This window comes from Typopeltis vanoorti, chromosome 4 (genome assembly GCF_054136105.1).
Source record: "Typopeltis vanoorti isolate ZY-2024b chromosome 4, IOZ_Tvanoo_1.0, whole genome shotgun sequence".
Lineage (NCBI taxonomy): Eukaryota > Metazoa > Arthropoda > Arachnida > Uropygi > Thelyphonidae > Typopeltis > Typopeltis vanoorti.
In genome coordinates this window covers 58,781,483-58,804,940 of record NC_143552.1, presented here as the reverse complement: position 1 = coordinate 58,804,940, position 23,458 = coordinate 58,781,483, and the positions used below count along the sequence as shown (strand labels likewise).

At 35.9% G+C, this 23,458-nt stretch overlaps 1 protein-coding gene across 1 annotated transcript in view; it reads right to left on the bottom strand.

Moving 5' to 3' along the window:
* Positions 1-16,272: 16,272 nt before the first annotated feature.
* LOC150107342 (uncharacterized) overlaps positions 16,273-23,458 on the bottom strand; it is a 243,496-nt gene continuing 236,310 nt past the window's right edge. The window contains exon 11 of the mRNA XM_090391207.1: positions 16,273-16,879. Within this exon, the coding sequence (XP_090247333.1) occupies positions 16,550-16,879 (330 nt within the window). The 3' untranslated portion in view covers positions 16,273-16,549. The remainder of the gene's footprint in view (positions 16,880-23,458) is intronic.

The window sequence follows — 23,458 nt, the reverse complement described above, 5'->3', positions numbered from 1 at the left end:
TTGAGTGGATACCACAGGTTGCCAAGAGAGCATCACTATTGGTGTTTAGATGAGGATCTCCTAGTTCCCCAGTGGCCAACAGCATGTCAATGAACCATTTTCAAGAAATATCTACATTTGGCCGATAATTCACAAATAGATAAAAAACGATAAATTGTATAAAATAAGACCTCTAATGGATAAACTAAATAAAAAATTTCAACTTTTTGGCATATTCAACAAACGTCTCTCAATCGATAATCAAGTATTATGGGCATCACTCTGCTAAGCAGTTTGTTAATTTTGATACCTGATCTGTCTATTGTACTCATACAAGTACACACATTTTTTTTTTAAATTATGCTTTTTTTTTTTTTTTTAACTGTCAGTATAGTGTAGCATTTTGACACATTTTCAACTAAATAATATGAAAAAAATAGCCTTTTTTTAAAAAAAAAAAAAAAATTCTTGGGATCAAATGGGTTAATGTTAAATCTGGTATCAGTCAAGGATGTACATTATCCCCTCTGTTATTCATCATCTGTATGGATCACATTTCGAAAGAAAGTGGTATTAAACCTGATATCAAAATTAGAGATGTTAATCTTTGCTTTATGCACATTATCCCCTCTGTTATTATCTGTATGGATCACATTTTGAAGGAAAGTGGTATTAAACCTGATATCAAAATTAGAGATGTTAATCTTTGCTTTATGCACATTATCCCCTCTGTTATTATCTGTATGGATCACATTTTGAAGGAAAGTGGTATTAAACCTGATATGAAAATTAGAGATGTTAATCTCAGCTCTTTGCTTTATGCGGATGATGTTATATTTCTAAATAAATCTGCTACAAGTCTGCAAGATTCCCTGGCTAAATTGAATAACTGCTGTAATAGATATCGTATGAAGGTCAGCATTAAAAAGACAAAGATAATGAAAATTGGCAGAAAAATTGAAAATATCAACTGCATTGTGAATGGAGAACCTATAGAACAAGGAAAACATTTCAGCTACTTAGGCACGATTTTTAGTGAAGATGGTAAATTAAATATGGAAATAAACAACAGAATCAACAAAGCTGGTATGGTAGAAAGTCAGCTGAATAAATTTATATGGAATAAGACAGAAATTAGCTGTATACATGACAGTGTTCAAACCAATTTTAACTTATGGATCTGAGAGCTGGGTTAGAAGTAAAACACTTGATCAAAGACTAGAGACCACAGTTAATATGAGAGTTCTGAGAAAGATTAGGGAGCATGAACAGATGGCATCACTGGCAATATCATATTAAAAATGAGGATATTAGAAAAGAACTTGATATTGTCAGCCTCTAGGAATGCATTAGCAGAACTAATCTCAGGTGGTATGGTTAATTTAAGCAGAATGGGAAAGATCAGCAAAAGAAGTGTTTTCTGCTAGGTTGTCAGGAAAAGGATCCAGAGGAAGACCAAGATATAGGTGGATCGATACAGTAAAAAAGTGCCTTATAAGACAGAAATATCTCATCATCGTCATCAAATTCCTGCCATGTACCCTCAAGGGTTGTACAGGATATGATAGTACTACATGAAAAAAAGTACATCATTATTAATTTCCTATCTACAATTTTTTTTTCAAATCAGTCTGTTACTTGTCAAGACTCCAACATTATCAGATCTTATATTTCTATCGTCTAAAGCATTTTGTACCGTATCAATCCACCTATATCTTGGTCTTCCTCTGGGTTGCTTTGCTGCCAACCTGGCAGAGAACACTTGTTTTGCTAATCTTTCCTCGCCCATTCTGTTTAAGTGACCATACCACCTAAGATTAGCTCTGCTAACGCATTCCTGGATGCTGACAATGTCAAGTTCTTTCCTAATATCCTCGTTTTTAATACGATATTGCCATTGATGCCATCTGTTCATGCCTATAATCTTTCTCAGGACTCTCATATCTGTGGTCTCTAGTCTTTGGTCAAGTGTTTTACTTCTGACCCAGCTCTCAGATCCATAAGTTAAAACTGGTTTGAGCACTGTCTTGTACACAGCTAATTTAGTGTTCCGACTGATTTCTCTCTTATTCCATATGAATTTATTCAATTAACTTCCCACCATACCAGCTTTGCTGATTCTGTTGTCTATTTCTATATTTAATTTACCATCTTCAGTAAAAATCGTGCCTAAATAGCTGAAATGTTTTACTTGTTCCACAGGTTCTCCATTCACAACACAGTTGACATTTTCAATGATTCTGCCTATTTTCATTGTCTTTGTCTTTTTATTGCTGACCTTCATACCATATCTATTACAACAGCTATTCAATTTAGTCAGAGAATCTTGCAGACTTGTAGCAGATTTATTTAGACGTATAACATCATCCGCATAAAGCAAAGAGCTGACATTAACATCTCCAATTTTGAGATAATGAATAACAGAGGGGAAAATGTACATCCTTGTCTCACACCAGATTTAACATTAAACCATCTTCCTGTACTTCCTTCAATTCTAACTGCTGACTGACAACTCAAATAAAGACTAAGTATTGCTTGATATAATGCCCCATTGACACCATATAACTGAAGCGTATTGAATAGCTTCTATCTTGGCACCTTGTCATATGCCTTTTCCAGATCGACAAAACTTAAATACCGATCTTTGTTATATTCCCATGCTTTCTCGACTATTTGTCGTAAAGTGAAGATCTGATCCTGACAGCCTCTATTTGGCCTGAATCCAGCTTGTTCTTCACCAAGCTTTTCTTCCACAATTCTTCTCAACCGTTTCTCAAGTATACTTGCATAGATCTTGCCAGGAACACTCAGTAGGGAAATACCTCTCTAATTCTCACATGCAGTTTTATTTCCCTTTTTATATATGGGTACTATGAGAGCTCTACTCCAATCATCGGGAATTTGTCCCTCTGTCCAGGCTTTCTGAACTATGCAGTGCAGCCACTGTAAGACTCTTATACCACCATACTTCAGCATTTCTGGTCGAATATCATCTACTTCTAGTATGGATATGTATTCCTGACTGCCTGGTCAGTGTTTTTTTACCACTGTGCTGTCATCACTGCTTGTTTCATTTAGCAGTTTTTCAAAGTAATTATCCATACTTCAAGGATGTCTTTTTTTCTCCCGTTTTCATGTCACCTTTATCATCTCTAATTCCTTTTACAGCACTCTTTCCTCCATTCTTAAGCTTCTTCAACAACCTCCAGAGTATTTTGCCACCTTCTTGATATTTATTTTCTATATTCTTGCCAAAGTCCTCCCATGACTTTTGTTTAGCTAGTTTTACACAGTGTTTAGCATTCTTGCATTTGTCTCTATATTCTCTAAGAGCACAAGCTGACTTATTTGACAGGAACTTTTGGTATGCTTTCTTCTTTTCCTTCACTGCCTCTTTAACTTCCTGTGTCCACCAGGGAGTTCTAATTTTTCTATCCTTGCAGACAACTTCACAACATGCCTCTCTAGCTGAATCAATCAGGGTTTTCTTCAAGGCTTGCAACTGAATCACCAAGGTTTGGTTCCTGTTCTCAAACTCTTTCATTTTTTCTTCAATAATCTTTGTGTATTTTAGTCTACAGTTCACATCTGAGAGCTGCTCAACTTTTATTCACTTTAAAACTTTCTTATATGTCATTGTTTTCAATATGAAATTCAATTTTATCCTGCTCAAGACTAAATAGTGATCACTTCCAATTTCAAATTCTCTGTACACTCTGGTGTCCTGCACCAGGGAGAAAACATCACTATCAACAATAAGATAGTCAATGAGACTTCTTATTCCTAGCCTCTTCTCTCCCTGTGAATTTGTGCACATTTTTATGTTGGAACATGGTGTTAGTAATAACCAGTCCATGTCCTGAGTAGAAATCCAACAGATATTTGCCATTATTATTAGCTTTGCTCTTTTCTCCAATTTTTCCCAAAATATTTTTGTATGTCTCACAATTATTTCCTACTCTGCTATTTAGATCCCCAACAAGGACCAATTTTTCATTGTGTCAGTTGCTTTTCCTAAAGCCTCAAAAAATTCCCCCACTTCTACCTTAGTAGAACCTTCTGTGGGACCATAGGCACAAATAAGTCTCATTGTCCAGTTCCCCATTCTCATATTTGCCCACATTACTCTACTTGAGACTGACTGCCATTCAAGAGGATTAGCCTCGTATTTTGTGTTGAATACTATGGCAACTCCTTCTTTTCCTTGATTGTCATTGCCTGAATATAACATTTTGTATTTATTCCTCAGAAAGATCTCACCAGTTTTGGTCTTTTTTGTTTCAGTCACCCCTATTATGTCGATCTGGTACTTATCTAATTCCTCAGCTAGCTCCATTTCTTTGCCATTCATGCTTCTTACATTGATAGTACCGATCTTTAACTCTGGTGATGTTGAGTTGGGGTTTATTTTCAGATTTGTTCCAGTAGCTGACTTTTCGCTGTTCGCCCTGGTTCCCTGGCGAAAACAACGGGGGCCTTTTTTAATGAAATTTTGTCATGTTGTACCATCATTCTATATTTTGGTTTAACCAATAAGAATACAATTTGGTCGACTAAATCCCAAATTGCCAGCCCATCCTCGTCCGTCCAGTATCCAAGTAGATACCCAACAGGGTGCACCACGAGAAGGTGAGGATTTGACATTAGGTCAGAAGCCCTGGTCAGTTCTCCGCATTCCTTTAAAGGCTATGTGGAGATCTCCTCTCAGTTATACTGCTTTGACCCTTAAGCACCCCAGAAATAGAAATATAAGACATGATAATATTGGAGTCTTGACGGGTCACAGACTGATTTGGAGGAAATTTGTAGATTGGAAGTTAGTAATAATGTACATTTTTCATGTAGTACTATCATATCCTGTTGAGCCCTTGAGGGTATATATCAGGAATTTGATGATGTGATGGAGCATGGTGGTTTTTTTACAGAATATATCCTGTGAGTAGTATCTAGTACATGGTCTGCAAGACCAGATCGACCATAGTTGTGATTGCAGATTTATTTTCATCTAAACAGATGACAGCTGATCTACCTGTCTGTCCAAAGCATGCCAACTTGCATGAACAGGATACTTCATATACTCCAGGCACTGACAGAGGACGGAGCTGATCTTTGATAAAACAGAAAAAGGTAGCAAGTTTGAGGTGGGGTGTGTGAATATTGTTCTTTAAGGACCTGGCTATTTTTTCAGATATACCCTGAATAATGGGAATGGTGATGGCATTTTTGAAATCCTTTAAGTGATATCTGAGGAGCAGGGTAGACATCTTAGTCACACACCTTCTGAATGGTAACCTCTCCTTCACTGTATACACAAAACCTACTCACATGGGCAGATACAATTACAATCTTCCCATCACTACCCCTCTCAACAATATGGCATCATAAACTAGTACGAATAGCGTCTACAAACTTTGTTCCAGTGAAACATCTCTTCCAACAGAATACAACAGCGATTACAGAATTAAAAAAAAAAAATAATAATAATCATTCCTACCCTGCTCCTCAGATATCACTTAAAGGATTTCAAAAATGCCATCACCATTCCCATATATTCAGGGTATATCTGAAAAAATAGCCAGGTCCTGAAAGAACAATCTTCACACACACCCCACCTCAAACTTGCTACCTTTATCTGTTTTATCAAAGATCAGCTCCATGGCCTCATCAATCTCCCAAATCCCTGGCCTCTTCAATCTCCTGGAGTACAGTTCCACCAATGTGGTATACTGCTGCTAATCTTTTCATCCCAAAATGCATAACATTGCACTTTGCCACATTAAATTGACATCCATTCTCCTTAGCCCAGTCATCCAATCTATCCAAATCATCCTGCAATATTTTGACATCATGTGCATTCACTATTGCTCTACCCAACTTTGCATCATCAGCAAACAAATGAATAGTTCCCCTGAGATCCTTTCTGATATCGTTAATGAACAAATTAAATAGTAGTAGTAGTCCAAGAATAGAACCCTGCGGCACACCACCAGTCACAGGCGTCTTTTAGACTCTACTCCTGAATCAACTACTCTCTGATATCTCTCCATCAACCACCCTCCTATCCATTTCACCAAGCCTATATCCATCCCCATATGCTGCAATTTACTGATTAGAATTCCATGTGGTATCCTGCCAAAGGCCTTAGCAAGGTCCAGCAGTATCACTGTAAACTCATTACCCTTATGCAGTTCAGCCGTCATCACTGTGTTATAAAACATAAGGTTACAAACCATGCTGTCCCCCATACAGTATTCCATTTTCATCTATCCATTTCTGAATTTTTTTCTTGATTACTTCCTATAAAACCTTGACGACTCATGATATGCTGATCAGTCAGTAATTCACAACTGCAGTGGAACTATTTTCCCCTCTTTCCACCTGCTTGGGACCAACCCAGACTCAAACAAAATGGTCAAGGGCACTGACAATTCTTTAGCTGCTTCACGTAGGACCAGAGCTGGTATATCATCCAATTCCACAGATGTATTCACATTAAGGTTTTGTAATATAATATTCACCTCCATTTCATTCACTTCACTTTCCATTTAAGCTATTGGTTCCTTCATTCTTGCAATATCACCACCTGGATGATATACTCTAGCAAAGTGCTCGCTCAGTAATTCCACTAGATCAACTAGGGTACCTCCCTACCATCGGCATTTCTTAAAATCATTTTGCCGTGTACAATTTTTTTCTTGCTTGCAGCATATTGAAAGAACTGTTTGGGATTCTCTTTTGCTTGCATAGCTAGTTTCCTTTCATAATTCACTTTTGCTTTTTTTTACCACACTCTTTACCTTTCTGGCCTGCACTTTATACCGTTCGTGTGCGTGCAGGTCACCCCTTTCTTTAAATTCTCTCCACAGTTGTTTCTTTTTTTGCAGCTCAAGCTTAATGGTGTTATTCATCCATTTAACCCTTACTTGTTTTACTATTCGGACCCTAGGTATACAATCAGCCATAACCTCCTGTAAATGCTCCTTGACCACTTCCCATGCTCTATTGACGTCCAGCCCTTGCAGTTGTACATGCCATGGCACTAAACCAAGCAATCTCCTAAGCTTGTCATACTTACCAGCCAGGTAATTCCACATGTATCCTGTCTTAATTGAAAATTCCATGCATTTAGCCACCTCCCAGGTCAAAACCTTATGATCACTCTCACCAATTGGCGGCAACATGGTCATATTCAATACAGTCAAATTCTCAGATGTAATTACTAGGTCAAACACTCTCGAACTCCTAGTATCTTCCATTACATGCTGTCTCAGGTAGTTATCCCTTAATAACTGCATAAAATCCAATTCCTTCCTCCCATGTGTCCTCTCCTCCTTCCAATTAATTTTACAATAGTTGAAATCCCCATAATAATTACCTTCCTTTCACTCATTGCATCTACTTGCTTATGCATACTATCTCCACGATCTATTCCATCATCTGGTCTATAGCAGCACCCAACTGTATATTTATTTTGTTCTGCTAGTCTCAATCTCACACCAAATAGCCTCAAATGTGCTCTTTTCTCTATCCTGTCGTTTCACTTCTATTCTCCTTGGCTTCAGTTCATCAGCTATCATCAATAACACTCCTCCTCCCATTTTATTCTCTCTGTCCCTCCTGAACACACTATACCCTTCACATTCTATCCCACCAGCTATATCATCTTCTGTCAGCCATGTCTCACTAATGCCAATAACCTGTGGCCAGGAAGAGCCAACCAAGGCCAAAAATTCTTCCTTCTTGTTCCTAATATTCCTGGCATTAGTATACATGAAGTGCAGAAGCCCATTAGTCGCACCCCTATCTTGATGCCTTATACTATCCCATTCTGATTTGTTGTCATACTAGCTCGGGCATATTATACACATTCTTACATTCAACTGCCTCACTGATGTCTGCATATCCACTCGCCCCGCCCCTTAATAGCTCTAGTTTCCCCGATTCTGCACATCCACTTTTGCTTCATTCAGCAACACTTTTTCCAGTCTCCACACACCAAATCCATTCAGATGCAAACCATCCATCTTGTATAAGTCCTTTCGGCCATCAAACTCACTCCACCGTACACAAACTCCACACCACTCCTCCTGCATAACCTGTGCATAGTCATTTGCAATTATGGCCCTCCTTCTCGCCTCTTCTCTGTCGTACCACAGCAACAGACTCACTATCTGAACTCTCTCACTCTTTTCTTTTGCTACCTCTAGTAATTCCTTCAAGTCCTCTCTCATAGCAAATTTTTCACCTTTTAAATCATTCGTTCCTGCCACTACTATCAGTTCTTTCACCCTCTGCTTTTGCGCTCTAATAGCCTTGCATACACCCATAATTTTCGCACTCTGTAAGTACAATTTTTGTCAACCTCTCATCTATTACACCACCGTACAACACTTGCTCCTTACACTCCCGATCATGCTCATTTTTCTTATCACACATTTGCTTCTTTCCTTTAGCTGAGTAAACAATTTTGTAATTGCTCCAGCTGCCGCTTCACCCTATGTATCACTCTGCGCAACCATGCGATCTCCCTCATTGCAACTAACTCTTAATTTTTTTTTTTATAATTCAAACCATTCTCTCGTTCTGTACTTTTACTTTCACTGTCAACACTGCTCTCAATGCTATCTGGCACTACATCGCAAATTCCTATCATATCACTATTTTCTATAACATTATGGCTTTCATCTACTACATCAGTCTTGCGACCTGAGACACACTTCAAATCCTCGCTTTCCTTGCACTTTCCCACTACTATCATTATCAAACCAAAACTCCAGCCGCTTCAGAAAAGCATACCTCCTGCAGACGTTACACTGAACGAACTCTCTTTGGTTACATTTTTAAACAAAGACGGTGATGATTTGGACGCCATTGTCTTTCTTCTCATTGGTGCCATGTGCTAAGCTACATATCTTTTTTATTCAAAAGTTTTCATAAAAAAAAATTTGTGAGTGGTAGCAAAAGAGGAGATCCAATCGTCATTCCTTCATTAGGAAGTAAATTTTATTATGCCAGAAAAATAACCTAATTGCACTGCAAAACAAAAGAGTGCCATATATCAGAAGGCAACATTTATTTAATTAATGTTTAAGTGTGATGTTTGTAAATACAGTAGATAGTTAAAATCAGAACTAAATAAGAATTTTACTGTTTTAGTGGTTTTTTTTTGGTTAATTTGAAATGAATAAAAATTTTAACTATTTTTAAACTTTTAACTCATATTTATCATTTATATCGATCACATCATGAAAGAAAGTTGCATTAGGAATAATATTAGACTTGGAGATGTCCAACTTAGCTCTTTTTGCTTTATGCAGATGATGTTGTACTCCTAAATACATCTAGAGCAAGTCTCCAGGATTCTCTAACTAAATTGAATAACAGATGTAACAAATTTGACATGAAAATAGGTAGGAACATAGAAAACTTCAATTGCATTCTGAATGGAGATCCTATAGAACAAGAAAAATATTTCAGCTATTTAAGCACAGTTTTTAGTGAAGATGGCAGGTTAAATCTGGAACTAGACAGCTGAATAAATTTATAAAGAATAAGAGAAAAATTATGGCATACAAGGCAGTGTTCAAACCAGTTTGAACACTGTCTTGTATGCTACATCTGAGAGAAGTTATTAACAAAGCACTTGATCAAAGACTAGACTATAGATATGAGGGTTCTGAGAAAAAGGAGAGTGAACTGATGGCAGAATCAGATTAAAAATGAAGATATTAGAAAGGAACTTGACACTATTGGTATTCCAGAATGTGTGAGCTAATCTAAGGTGGTATGGCCACTTAAATAGAATGGGTGAGGAGAGGTTAGCAAAACAGGTATTTGATGCTAAGATGGCAGGAAAGAGACCCAGAGGAAGACCAGGGTCTAGGTAGATTGATTCCATGAGAACTGCTGGAACACTGATTATGAAACAGATCAAGAATTTGTAGACCACAGACACTAGCGAACAGTAGAAAGAGGGGGGGGGGTAATATGATTCAGACTTACAAACTTCTGAAAGGGTCATAGGATTTCAATTAATGGAATTTTTCAATTTCTTGAGGGTGGGGAAAGGATAAGACGGCATCCTTGGAAACTGAGAATGAATGAATGCTGCTAAGAGGTGAAGGCTAGATTTTCCTCTCATAGGGTGGTGTGTGTGTATGTGAAGGATTGCCATTGGATGTCGAGTGCAAGCAGTGTGAATGAATTCAACAATAAATATGATAACTGGCATGTGTAGTATGTGGCCTCCCTCCCTGGCAGTCTCTCTTAATAATATTCAGAGATATCCAATATTACTATAGAATTTCCTTTATCCACTTTAGTAATGATTATTTTCTTATTTTTTTTTCCCTTCAAATATCATATAGTGATCCGTATTATTCAGTAATGAATTACTTCTGGGTGGCTTAGCTGTTAGAATATGAGCCACTTCTTCAGGCAATTTTTTTTTTTTTTTAATATCTGATCCACACACAAAAGGCCACATGATCTATAGTATATTAGCACTGTGTGTGTGGGGGGGGGGGGGGCAAGAGGAATAGAGGGGAAGATTATTCCAAAGAACAGAAGTAGATGGATTGAAACAGGAGGCTGTGAAGTTGGTTTGGTGAGTGAGCAGTGGCTTTTATTTTAATGATTTTGGAGGAAAGTGGGGGGAATAATAGTGGCCAATTCAGCAGAGCACTGTCCATGAAAGTATCTGTAGAAGAGTTGCACAAGGCAGAAACTGAACGTCTGTGAGAGAGGGGTCATTAATTAGCCAGACTGCCCTCTTCTGGATAGAATTGAGCAATCTCAGAGAGGATTTTGGTGCACTACCCCAAATATGGGAGTAATATTCCATGGCTGGGTGGATTTGGACTTTGTATAAAGTTAGAAGGTGTGAAGTAGTGTCTTGTATGAAAAAGTATACCAAGTTTTTTGGACTGACCTGAGGTGCAGGTCAGTCCAAGAAGAGAAATCTGAACATGCTTGGATATTATTACTCAGTCTCAGTATTACTGAAAATAAGGGGGGGGGTATGCGAGCTCTTTTTTGTAGAGATCAGACAAAACTGAGTTTTGGTGGCATTGAAATTTATTAGGTGTTGTCCTTGTCCCACTGTTATATATAGCTAGGAGATCTGAGTTCAGGTCGTTGGTCATGGTAGATCCTGAGGATTCTAATACTTAAGCACTACAAGGTTTGTCAAATGAAAAGGAGGAATGGAGTGTACCATCATCAGCAAAGCTATGAATAGGATTGGGAGTCTGAGAGAGCAGGGAGTAGGTGAAAGAACAGAACCCTGGGGTACTCCTGAGGAGAATAAACCGTCCCCCTATGACACATAATGAGTGACCAGTGAGAAAGTTGGTGATCCAGTTGCAGAGTGAGGAAGGCAGTTTGTCAAGTAGACCCTTGTGCCAAACCCAATCAAATGCCTTTGAAATGTTGAGGGCAACCACTTGAGTTTCTCCATGGCTGGTTTCCAGAGATGAGTGGTGTAAGCAGGGCCGGCGAAAGCGGGCATGCGGTCGCCGCGCCAGGGAACAGTTCATAAGTTAATTTTTAAGAAACAAAATTTTTATCATAAAAACAAAAAAAATTCTTAGAATGATCAATATTAAAATAAATGAGGCTGTATACACTGAATAAAAATTTTTAAAAAATGTATATTGCCGCCTCTTTGATCAGCTGGCTGGTTACAATTTTACAGCCAGGCTAAATGCTTGCCTGCAGAATGTTGTGTCTACTGCAGTCTATCTAAAGTGAAATGGTGAACAGTTTTTATGCGCAGAAACGAATTTTCGTACAAAACATTTGTTGCTAGTTAACCAGTCATATGGTACGCATCTCAGTAGGCTACTGACAGTAGCGCAGTGCGGACTATTATTTCGTCTCTGTGTCGTGTTGTATAATAATTTCTTGTGGGTATAAAATAGAAATGGAATCAAAAATTTTAAAAAAAGTTATCCGGTGCACAAAATCATAAGCATCACGCTGCGAAAGAAGCAGATATTAAGAAACAAACTGGGGCTCTTAATAAATTTGTTAAAATATTCTGATGCAGATTGTAACCAACTCGATAAATCAGAGTTGAAGAACCGTGCACATCATCCAGTTTGCATGAAGGTACTATTGCAACTATTCAACAAGATAATTGAACATGATTTAAGTGAAAAATAGTTAGGATTTAGTCAACTACAACAAGATTTAGTTGTAGTTGACCACGAAACTAACACATTGTTAGTCTCTGTGAATTTAGAAGATCCAGGTTAACGGGGAAATATTGATGAAAAATTATGAGTTGTTTTAATTGAAATGGGGTCTGTTCAAAATAAAAATATAATATAGCCCAGAGATACATATGGTCGTAAATTTGGTGACACGTATTATAATAGAAAAATCGAAAATAGGAGCTCTTGCCAAGAACATGGCTCATTTATTCCGAAACTTTAAATTCTGTTTTTTGCTTTTGTTGCAAACTTGTCGCATCAACTGAATCACCCACTGAGTCTTGTAGAAGATTATAACGATTGGAGAAATGTAAGTACAACTTTACATAGACATGAGACTAGTTTAACTCACATGGAAGGAACTTGATAAAAATTTAAAAAAACAAAACTACTATTCATTTCCAGACTCAAAGCATGTATGAAATGGAAAAGAAACATTGGACGAGTGTTTTAGAATGCTTGGTTGAAATTATAAAATTCCTTGGTAGCCGAAATTTAGCTTTTCATGGATCATCTGATAAATTATATGAAAGAAATAATGGCAATTTTTTAAAATTAGTCAGACTGTTTGGGAAGTTTGATCCCATTATGGAAAATGTTGAAAGGGCCCAACAACAAAACAATAGAGTACACTATTTGAGTAAAGACAGTCAAAATGAAATATTGGAAACTTTAAGTAACGCAATCAGGGATACAATTTTATTATCAATTCTAAAATCTAAATATTATTCCATAATTTTAGACTGCACACCTGATGCAAGTAAAACAGAACAAATGACCATTATTATTCGCTTTGTTTCCTGTGACAATGGAATTGTCAAGATCAGGAAAAACGTTTTAGGTTTTGCAGATATATCAGATTCCATAGGATGTTATGTGCAACAATAATGGAACATTTCCATTGAAGACATGCGAGGTCAAGGGTATGACCCCATTGTCATACCCTTGACCTTGACAAATATGGGCTCCAAAATTTGCTTTTGAACAAAAATCCTCTAGCTTTTTACGTGCCATGTGCTGTTCATACTCTAAATTTAATCATTAACGATGCAGCCAAAGTGAATGCAGATGCAATTAGTTTCTTTGCAATGATTCAAAAAATATACAATTCTTTTCATTCTCTTACAAACGTTAGGCAATCCTTTTAAAGTTCGTAAAAAAAATTAACATTGAAACAGCCATCAGAAATGCGATGGGATAGTAAAATTAATGCAATTCGCCCTCTACGATATCAGTTAGGAGAAATTTATGATGCACTTTTTGAAATTTTAAATAATGAAAATAAAGAAACTCAGCATGAAGCACAAACATTGTGTGCTAAAAAAGGATTACAAATTTATTTGCTCTCTTATAACTCGGTATGATTTACTTAACAGAATAAACCCTGTGAGTAAAATGCTTCAAGACAAAAATATAAACATTACACTTGCTTTAAAATCTATCGAAAACTTAAAAATATTCTTATAAGAGTATCTATCAGATACAAATTTTAAAGAAGTTCTAAAAACGGCAAAATAACTGAGTGAAGAGGTGGATGGAGAACAAGAATTTAAAACTGGTACGGAAGTTCGATGACGAAAGAAATCACGACAATTTGACTACGAGCACGAAACGCCACAATCGCTAGAAGATAAATTTAGAGTGAATGTGTTTTATACACTTCTAGATGTTGCAATGTTGTTAAAAGTGGTACAAAACGTTCTTTAATAGAACGTTGCAATATAACTATATTGAATGCAATAGAACTATATGACGAGTTATGTGCTTTCCGGGATATTTTTCGGATGGATAATTTAAATATTCAAAAGCCCTTTCGATATTCTTTAATTTATTGTGTCCAATCCTTTATCTTTCCCTAACTTTTCAATTGCTTTAAGAATACTATTAACCTTAACTGTTAGTGTGGCGAGCGGTGAACGTTCCTTTTCCAAGTTGAAATTGATTAAAACCTACTTAAGAACAAGTATGTCACAAAAAAGGCTTGTTAGTTTGGCGTTAATAGCTATTGAAAACGATATATGTGCGGAATTAGACATTAAGACACCATTATTTCTAATTTTGTGAATATGAAATCAAAAACCTTCAAATTTTAATAAAAAAATTTCTAGTATATTTATGTAATTTAATTTATTTTCTGTTATTCTGTAAAGATATTATTTTTTGAATACTTATATTAAATGTTTGAATTATTTTATTATTTTCTCATCTATCTTGAGTTTCTTTTAATTTCCTAAAAGATAGTTCCACTTATAAAAATTATTACAAGTTACTAAGAATTTAGTAACTTGTAAAATGCAAGAATTTTTTAAACTTTAGTTCAAATAAATTTTAACTTTAATTAAAATTCATTTTAATTTTGTTAGCGATTCGGGTCGGTGAGAAGACTGTAATCCCTGTATCATTATATTCAACAATTAAAGTGAAGGGGCTTTAACTTTTGAGAATTTTTTGAATTTACAGGTTTTTAACGATTATCCTGCCTAGTCAACACTCCTGGTTCGTTACATTTAGCGAACCAATGTGTGGCTGTTCTGTCAAAATTTATTTAAGAAATTTCAAATAATTCAAATTTTTATTATCGTAAAAGAACCACACACTCCCAGATCGTTATAGGGGCACTTAGATAGAAATTGCATGCAAGCGTCAAAGACCCTAGTGTCTTTGACGCTTGCATGGGTGACACTCTAGGTGTAAGCAAGACCAGCTGTAGATTGCAAGTGGCAGAATCTATACTGCTGGTCACTGATTAGGTGGCTGAAGAGTTAGTTGTTGATGACCTTCTCCATAGCTTCAGAAAGAACAGAAGTGAGAGCAATTGGGTGGTAGTTTGTTGGTTGACTTTCGTCACCTTTCTTTGAGATGGGTCAGATGTGAATCTGTTTCCAGGTTGTAGAGTAGATGCCAGTTGAAGATTGAAGAGGCAATACAGGATAGCTGTTAGTTCTGGGGCACAATTTTTTAACACAATAGGCGGGATACCATCAGGACCAGATGCTTTATGTCCAGGTTATTTAGGATTTCTTTTTGTTGGAAGACATGGGCGACATGAAGGGAGCCGTGATTGGTAGAGTGGAGGGAACTTTTGGCCCAGTCATCAATGCAGGAATTGGAAGAAAAAAGTGATACCACTAAGTTGGTTTTGTCATTAGGTGAGGTAACTACAGTACCATCCAAATGTGAAGATGGTGGAAATCTGGGTGGGCAGAAGTTGCACTAAATGGCCTTAGCAAGAGACCAGAAGGAGCAACTGCCATTTGGGTAGGAGGCAAGTTTATGGCATTTGGGCATTTCAAAGTCTGACTTGAAACTTGGTGATGATTCTTTTACAACTGTTGCGAGCTGCAGAGGTTTTTTCTTTTACATTAGGACACTTTTTTGAGAACCAAGGTTTGGATGGTGGCTGAGAGTTTGGAGTGGAATGAGGGATGAAAGCCTTCATTCCTGTGAGTATGATTTATTCAGTCTGAGCAGGTGTTGGGATCAGAAGCACTGAAGCAGTAGTTGGACCATGGGAAGGAGGGACAGAATTCACAGAGGTCCTCCCAGTTGGCACTCTTGTAGTGCCGAAGGACACGAGACTGTGAACTGGTGGATGAGAGCAGTTCTGCAGCAAAAGAGACTTGTGGTCCAAGTTACCATGAGGAGAACTGACAACCACAGCATACCTGGAAGTAGAGCATGTTAGGAAGAGGTCAAGTGTGTGTTGGCAATTTGAAGGGAGTTGTCAGGTATTCTGGTCAGAAGATAGATGCTATCAAATCCTTTACTAAAGGCCTTGATGGTTGGTTCATTTAAAGATAATGAGGATAATAAGTTGACCATGCCCATCATCTTATCTTTGTGCAGAAAAGTGTTTATTTTTGCCTTTTGATAACGATCATGTCTTCTCTTCTAAATTCATTAACATCAAACTTTGTGAATGAAAAACAAGGATATGCATAATTCACTAAATACAAAATTTAAGTGTAGTAGTATTTGGAATTTTATCATGCAAAATATGAAATACAACAACTGCTTATAATATAATCTTTTTTTTTATTTTTTTGTCAAATACTGGAATGATCAAACTTAGTTAAATAGTGATATCTGTATTTTCTGTTAAATTGGTTAAAGAAATATATATATATATATATTTACAAAAAAAGACACCGTAGCAAATTTTTTTATAATGAATAGTGCATAAAGTGCACTATATTATTTCAATTATAATACATAATAAGAAATTAAATAGTGCTGTGCAATAAAGGAAAAGCGAGTGAACCTATATAACAAAAACTATTAACACCTGCCAAATGTTCACCTGGCAGAAAACATTGATATAACTTCTATACATATTTTATGAGGATATAAGTTTCTTAAAAATTCTGTTGGTGGGTTGAGGCACTGGCTAGAAGGTTTATTGCAGCAAATTCAGATATGTGATTGGCCACTGCAACAGTTACTTGATGTTCCTGAGAATTAGGAATGACACTGTCAGCATTATTCTGATGTACTACTGTCATTTCACTTCCTACTTCTAATGGAGCATCAGTTGTGTGAACAAGAACTGTAAATTTCTGTGCATCAATGTCATCAAAGGCTGTCTGGTTTACTTTAATCACCTGATCAACTGTAGTCCCTGGTGGTAAATGAAGATTTGACATTGACACCTGGTCTGTAGTAATATCTGCTAATCCTTGAGTTCCCTAAAAATAAAATATGTAATATTTGCTAAAAGAAATATTTTATTTTAAAATTAAAAATTACATTAACTTAATATGACCACAAGATAACTTAAGAGTCAAAGCTAATAAATAAGAGGAGAACCAACTGGGGTTTCACATGGTATGTCCAATTAGTAGGTACCCAATGGATCCTGAACAAAAAAAAGGATCTCAGACTGAAATGACCAAATTCATGATGGTACAACATTGGAGAATGGCTCAGTTAAACCCCTGCAATTTTCATAAGGGAACCAAGGTAAACAGTGAAAATACAGCTACTGGTATATGAACTCATCAGCATGAAAATAAGCACTATCAACAAAAGAATTTGAACTGACAAAAAACTAAAGAAGTACACCATGGCCACGATTGGTATTGGTGAAATGTTGCTAAATAATAAATATAGGATTTATATTCAAGCAACAGTGAGTGATTAAGGAAAGGAAGGAGTGCAATAGCATTCAATAACAAATATGAAGATAAAACTGGTAGACAATTTCAATGAAATTTTTCAAGTGATCAGAGAAAGTAATCAACATAAAGAAAATGGAAAAGCTGATCCTTGTTAAAGATCAAAACAGCAGGATAGGAAATGAAGCCCAGGCATGAACTGTTTGGGGGAAATTTGGAGAAAAGGGTAAAGCTAATAGTACAAATTCACCTAGAGAGAAAAAAAAAAAAAAAAAAGTCTTACTGACTATATTTTCGTTGATAGCTATATCTTCACAGTGGGTCAGGATGACAGAGCATACAGGAGATCTGAAAAATAAATTTGAATATCATATTGAAAAGAAAAGTATGTAAAAAAAAAAAAGCATTTAAAAAGAATTCAAGTAAAACAGCTTTTACAGAGAAACTGCACTCAACTATACAAATATTATTCAAGAAAAAATGAAAGAGTTTGAAAATAAAAACCAAACACTGCAGTCCCAATAATAAATGCCAAAGAAAACACTGGTTCTGCTAGAGAAGCATGCAAAGAAGTTGTTTGCAAGGATAGAAAAATAAGAACTCCATGATGCAAGAAGCCAAAGAGGCAGTCTTGGAAAAGATGAAAGAATATATTGAAAGTTCCTAGCCAAGTAATGTTTAAATACATTAAGAGTATACAGAGAATAATGTAAGAAACAAAATGTGTAAAAGTAGCTAAACAAAAGTCATGGTAGGAATCATCCTACCATGACTTTCATCATCCTACAGAAGTTATATTCTGTAGGATGATGAAAAAGCTTAGAAATGATTATTATGCAGTCATCTCCTCGGAGTCCAAAGACTCATCATGGGAGACCCAAATATCCACACAATCTATCATACCCATCCTTGAACAACCCATTAACAGATAAAGCAACCGTTCAAGCAAAAAAATCTAGTCCTCACTCACCTACTAACCACACCTTTATTCAACTTCCCGTGAGGACTCCCTTGTTCTGGCCCCTCTAGCCATGTGCTGAAACACTTTCCCTGCATCTATCCTATAAAACCCTTTAAGCAACTTAAATGTTTCTATCATATCCCTTACAACCAATATCTGCAATCTACACAGCCTAAATATCTATTCTCGTACAAAACATTCCACAGACCTCTGAATCTTTTCCACTGCAACTTCATCCCCAAGAAACTCAGGAGACAAGACCTGAGCACAGTAATCCAGATATGGACGTATCAAGGCCTTATAAAGAGAAATAACTTCCTTATCTCTACTTATTAATGTGTTCTTTCAATAGCCAAGTAATCTTATGGGCTAGCTCAGCCCATAAGACTACTTGTCCTCTAAACTTTTACTCTCTGTCTGCCAACACCACTAAATCTCTAGCTTCATATACAGTTCCATCAACGTGTACACAGCTTGTAATCTATTTATCCCGAAATGCATAACTTTACATTTCTCCACATTGAACTGACACCCATTACCTTTAGCTCATTTAAATCATCCTGCAAGCTCTTCACATCACCTTGATTAACTATTACTCTACCTAATTTTGCATCATCATCATATTTCCTTTCACGTTATTTCCTATATCATTTATGTACAAATTAAACAGCAATGGACCTAGCACTGAACCTTGTGGCACACCACTAGTCACCTGTTTTTGTCTCAATTCTGCCTCTTCATATACCACTTTTTAATATCTGTCCAGCAGTCATCCTCATATCCACTTAACCAGGGTCATGTTCATCTCCATTTGTCCTGATTTGCATAACACAGTTTCACGTAGTATTCTGTCAAAATGCTTTCACAAAATCTAGCATCATCATCATGTAGCCGTTACTTTATTGTAAAAAGTTAGTAAATTACTAAGGCATGACTGACCTTTCACAAAGCCATGTTGCTGCTCATACAGTATCATATCTTTATCCACCCATTCTTGAATTCTCTTTTTGACCAATTTTTCCAGTACTTTTATCACCACTCCTGTAATCTGTAATTTGCTACTGCACATCCTGATAAAACCCAAGCTTGATATCCCATCTAATCATGGAGCTATATTTACATTGAGATTCTGCAATGTCCTAAGAACCTACAATTCATCCACCTCAATGGGGGGGGGGGGGGGCACAGTGAAAGGAATCAGATGATAAATGTAACATGAAGATATTCTGGCTGTCTAAAGTAATTACTTTAAAAGATTGGTAAATGAAACAAGCAGTCATAGAAGAGTGTTAAAAATATTCAAGAGGAATAAAATTAGCAGTACTTATCAATACTTAAACTAGAAAGGCTATTCAACCAAAAATGCTCAAATATTAAGGCGTAAACGTTTTACACTAGCTGCACTGAATAGTTCAGAAGATCGAATTTTCCAGAAAACTGGAATTGAGTTCTCACATTCCCAGGATTTATAGAGGTGTTCCAGGTAATATTTATATGAGCGTACTTAAGAAGAAACCAAGAAAAACTTGAACAAGCAGGGAGAGGTGGTCAAAATCAGTTTTTCACTTTACAACAACAAACTGAGAAACTGTGCAAATATAACAAGGATCATATTCAAGTTTTGTATGAATCATATGATAAGGTGTCAAGAGAAAAGCTTTCACAACACCTTAGTTATATGGGGTAAATGGAACATTACACAGAGCAATACATAGCCTGAATTTAAGTTTTAAGTTAGAACTGAAGAAAGCAGAGGAAGGCAATTTTATGTAAAATCAGCTTTGAGAGAGGGGTGCACTTTATTCCCATTCTTATTCATTATATGGATCACATTATCAAAGAAAGCTGCATTAACCTGATACCACAATCAATGGGATATGTTGAACTCTGTTTTATGTAGATGATGTTTTACTCCTAAACAAATCCAGTGCAAATTCTCAGGATTCTTTAATTAAACTGAAGTAAATAACAAATTTTGATATCAAAATTAGTAATAAAAAGTCCAGAACAATAAAGATAGGAAGAAACATGGAAAACTTCATTCTCTATCGAGAACCTATAGAACAAGTAAAATATTTCAACTATTTAGACATATTTTTTAGTGAAGATCGTATATTAAATATGAAAACAGCAACACAATAAGCAAAGCTGGTATAGTAGAAAATCAATTGAGTAAATTTATATGGAATAATGAAAACCACTAAACTAGCAATATACAAAAGTCTTCATACTAATTTTAAAAAATTAGGATCTAAGAGTTGTGTTAGAAATAAAACAGTTGATCAAAAACTGGAAGAAACAGATATTGAGAGTGAAAAAAATTAGAAGGGCAAATTGATGGTAGCAATAAACAGAAATGAAACACTTTATTAAACAGAGAAAAATTAGGAGAGTGAATGATGCGAAATGAAGATTAAGAATTTCAGTGAAATAGCTATTGAATGTAAAACTATGAATATGCGTTAGCCTTCTGAGATGGTTTACAAATGCTGAATTTACTTTTCGGTTTTCTACATCATCATCAATGGCTACAATTTTGAATGTCAACTTTATAGATTTGAAATCTGGTGGGATGAGAGAAAATACTTTGCTCCACCACAATTTCATGTTTGCATACTGGTGGATACACCACATATCATAGTGGGTTCTTTGATTGTAACTAACCAAATCTGAGTAGAAGGAGAAATGAGTGTTTTAGAATATATTAGGAAACTGCTATATTTGGTTGGTATATTTGAATTACTAAAAGGTGTAAATATGCAGATCAACATTAATAAGCCATATGTAAATAGCAAATCTAAGGGAGAGAAAGAACAGGTGTATGAATAGGAATACTTTCATTACTGGCAAATGAATTAATACTTTAAATAATTGAATTAATTAATACTTTAAACACTAACTGTATACATTTAGTAACTACAGGAAAGGGCTAATCCAATGATCTAATAATGTTGATCAGGTAATTCATCTAGGCATGGCAGGAATACATGTGGGTTAATGAAGTAACAAATCATCTTGTACAATTTGTTGTGCTTGTTATGTGTATTTATTTCTGTTTTATTTATATTTTGCTTGGTTTTCTAAGAATTTTCTGTTATTCACTGATGATCAGTATTATACTATTTACATAGTAATATTATTATTATGTGAAACATCCAAGGAATACTCTCCCTTGATGAGCTCAAAGATTCATCAAGGGAGAGCACTTATTTCTACAACTCTCAATCTACACCAACACCATCTACTGCTTACTGCAACCACTAGTATTTTTTATCTGTAAATTGCAAGTTTTCTAAAGGCCGATTTGTCTGTATGCGGGATGAAAAACCCGAGTTTCCATGTTACCTCCATATGAAATTGGCCAACTCAACTGAAAAAGAACATATAAAGATTCCACTTGTCATGATGAGAATCAAATGGCACAACATACCGTTGTTCTTCCAACTGCTAAAATACTTTCCGATCATCATTGGGGATTATCTTTTGTGAATTCTATGTTCATTATAAGTGTTTTTTGTCAGCGTCTCTTCTTTTTTTGTTATCAAAAATGGATATGCTAGTATTTTGTTGAAGATACCTAAGGAGAATTAATTTTTATTAAGGAAGAGATGAATTTTTACATCTATTCTTTCCAAAGATTGGAATGAAGATGTTGCTATAGCTGAAAAACATTCCATCCAACACAGACACTGTACTACAGAAGCAAGGAAAATAAGTAGTTTTATTGTATCATTAAATACAATGTACTATATTTTGCAATTATTAGGGTGACTGGAAACAATTGGAATGACACTTCATAATGAAACAAAGCCCTTTAAACACTATGCTGCATGCAAGCAAGTAAGCAAAAATTTTATTGTAGCACTAAACCTAGAATCTAGCTGAAGATATTTGTCCTAACATGCTCTTTCAAATTTCCAACTGCCAAATACATAGTAAAATTGTACTTGAGAGATATCTGAAATCATTATGACAGTTTACAAATAGAATTCTACCAAAAAAAAAGTTGCAACTAACATGCTGTATAAATATTGTGAAAATGCGCCTCTCCAAAGAGGAAGCGACGTATATGGTAAAGCAAGCAAAATGCTGCCTGTGTTAATGTGTTACTGAATTATGAAGCAGTACATCAAAAATCTATTAACTATATGATAACATTACAGATTTTTGCAAGACATATATAGCGTATTTTTCCATGTATAAGATGGTACTTTTTTTCTAAAATTTTTAGACCAAAAATTGGGGGTTGTCTTATACACGGGGAGGGTAACTGTTTGAGAAAACAGTGGTTGCTGTGGCAAAACTACTGGTACCTTGTCTCCATGAACAGGCTTCTGCCAATCACTAGCCTTTGTTAACTCTGTTGATTGACATCATTAATGGCTGATTCGGAATAACCCGATCAGAACTCTGAAAGCATTCTTACGTCTGCAACTTGTTGGCAGGATAAGCTAATGCATTAACAATATTTTGAGCACTAGCCCATAAAAATGTCCGAAAATAAAAAAAAACAATTGTCATATTCTTCAAAATTCAAGTTAAAAATCATCAATTACACAAAAGAACATGGAAATAAAGCTTCAGAGAGACAGTTTGGACCTCCTCCCACTGAGTGTATGATAAAACAGTGGAGAAAACAGGAAGGACAACTACTCAATATGCCAAAAAAGAAGGCAGCCTTAAGAGGAAAACCAGCAAATGGCCAAACTTGGAGCAGAGGCTTAAGACTTAGATTATAGAGCAGCGCCGAGTGGGATATGTGGGTCAACCAAGCTTATTCAATGTGAGGCAAAAAGGTTTGCAAGAGAAATGAACATTGTTGATTTCACAGGAAAGGCAAAATGGTGCTTCAACTTCATGAGGAGAGAAGGGCTGGCCATGAGAACATGAACCAAGTTAGCCCAGAAAATGCATCCCTAAAAATGTATCTTAGTATGTTTCTTAAAAATATTACCTAATTACTAAATATACTTTGAATATTTAAGAAAATATCAAATGTGTTCTGTTTTATGTTTAAAATATTGATTTCTTAATTTTGGGTTTGAAAAAGTAGGGTTCGTCTTATTTCTTGATTAAAGTTTTGCTGGCCTGACACAGTTCTTTTCAACTGTTGTTTCTCATCAGAGATCAGACAGAAACTTAAGAGGACAAAAATTCTCATTCAATACCAAAGCAGTCCTGTGTCAGAG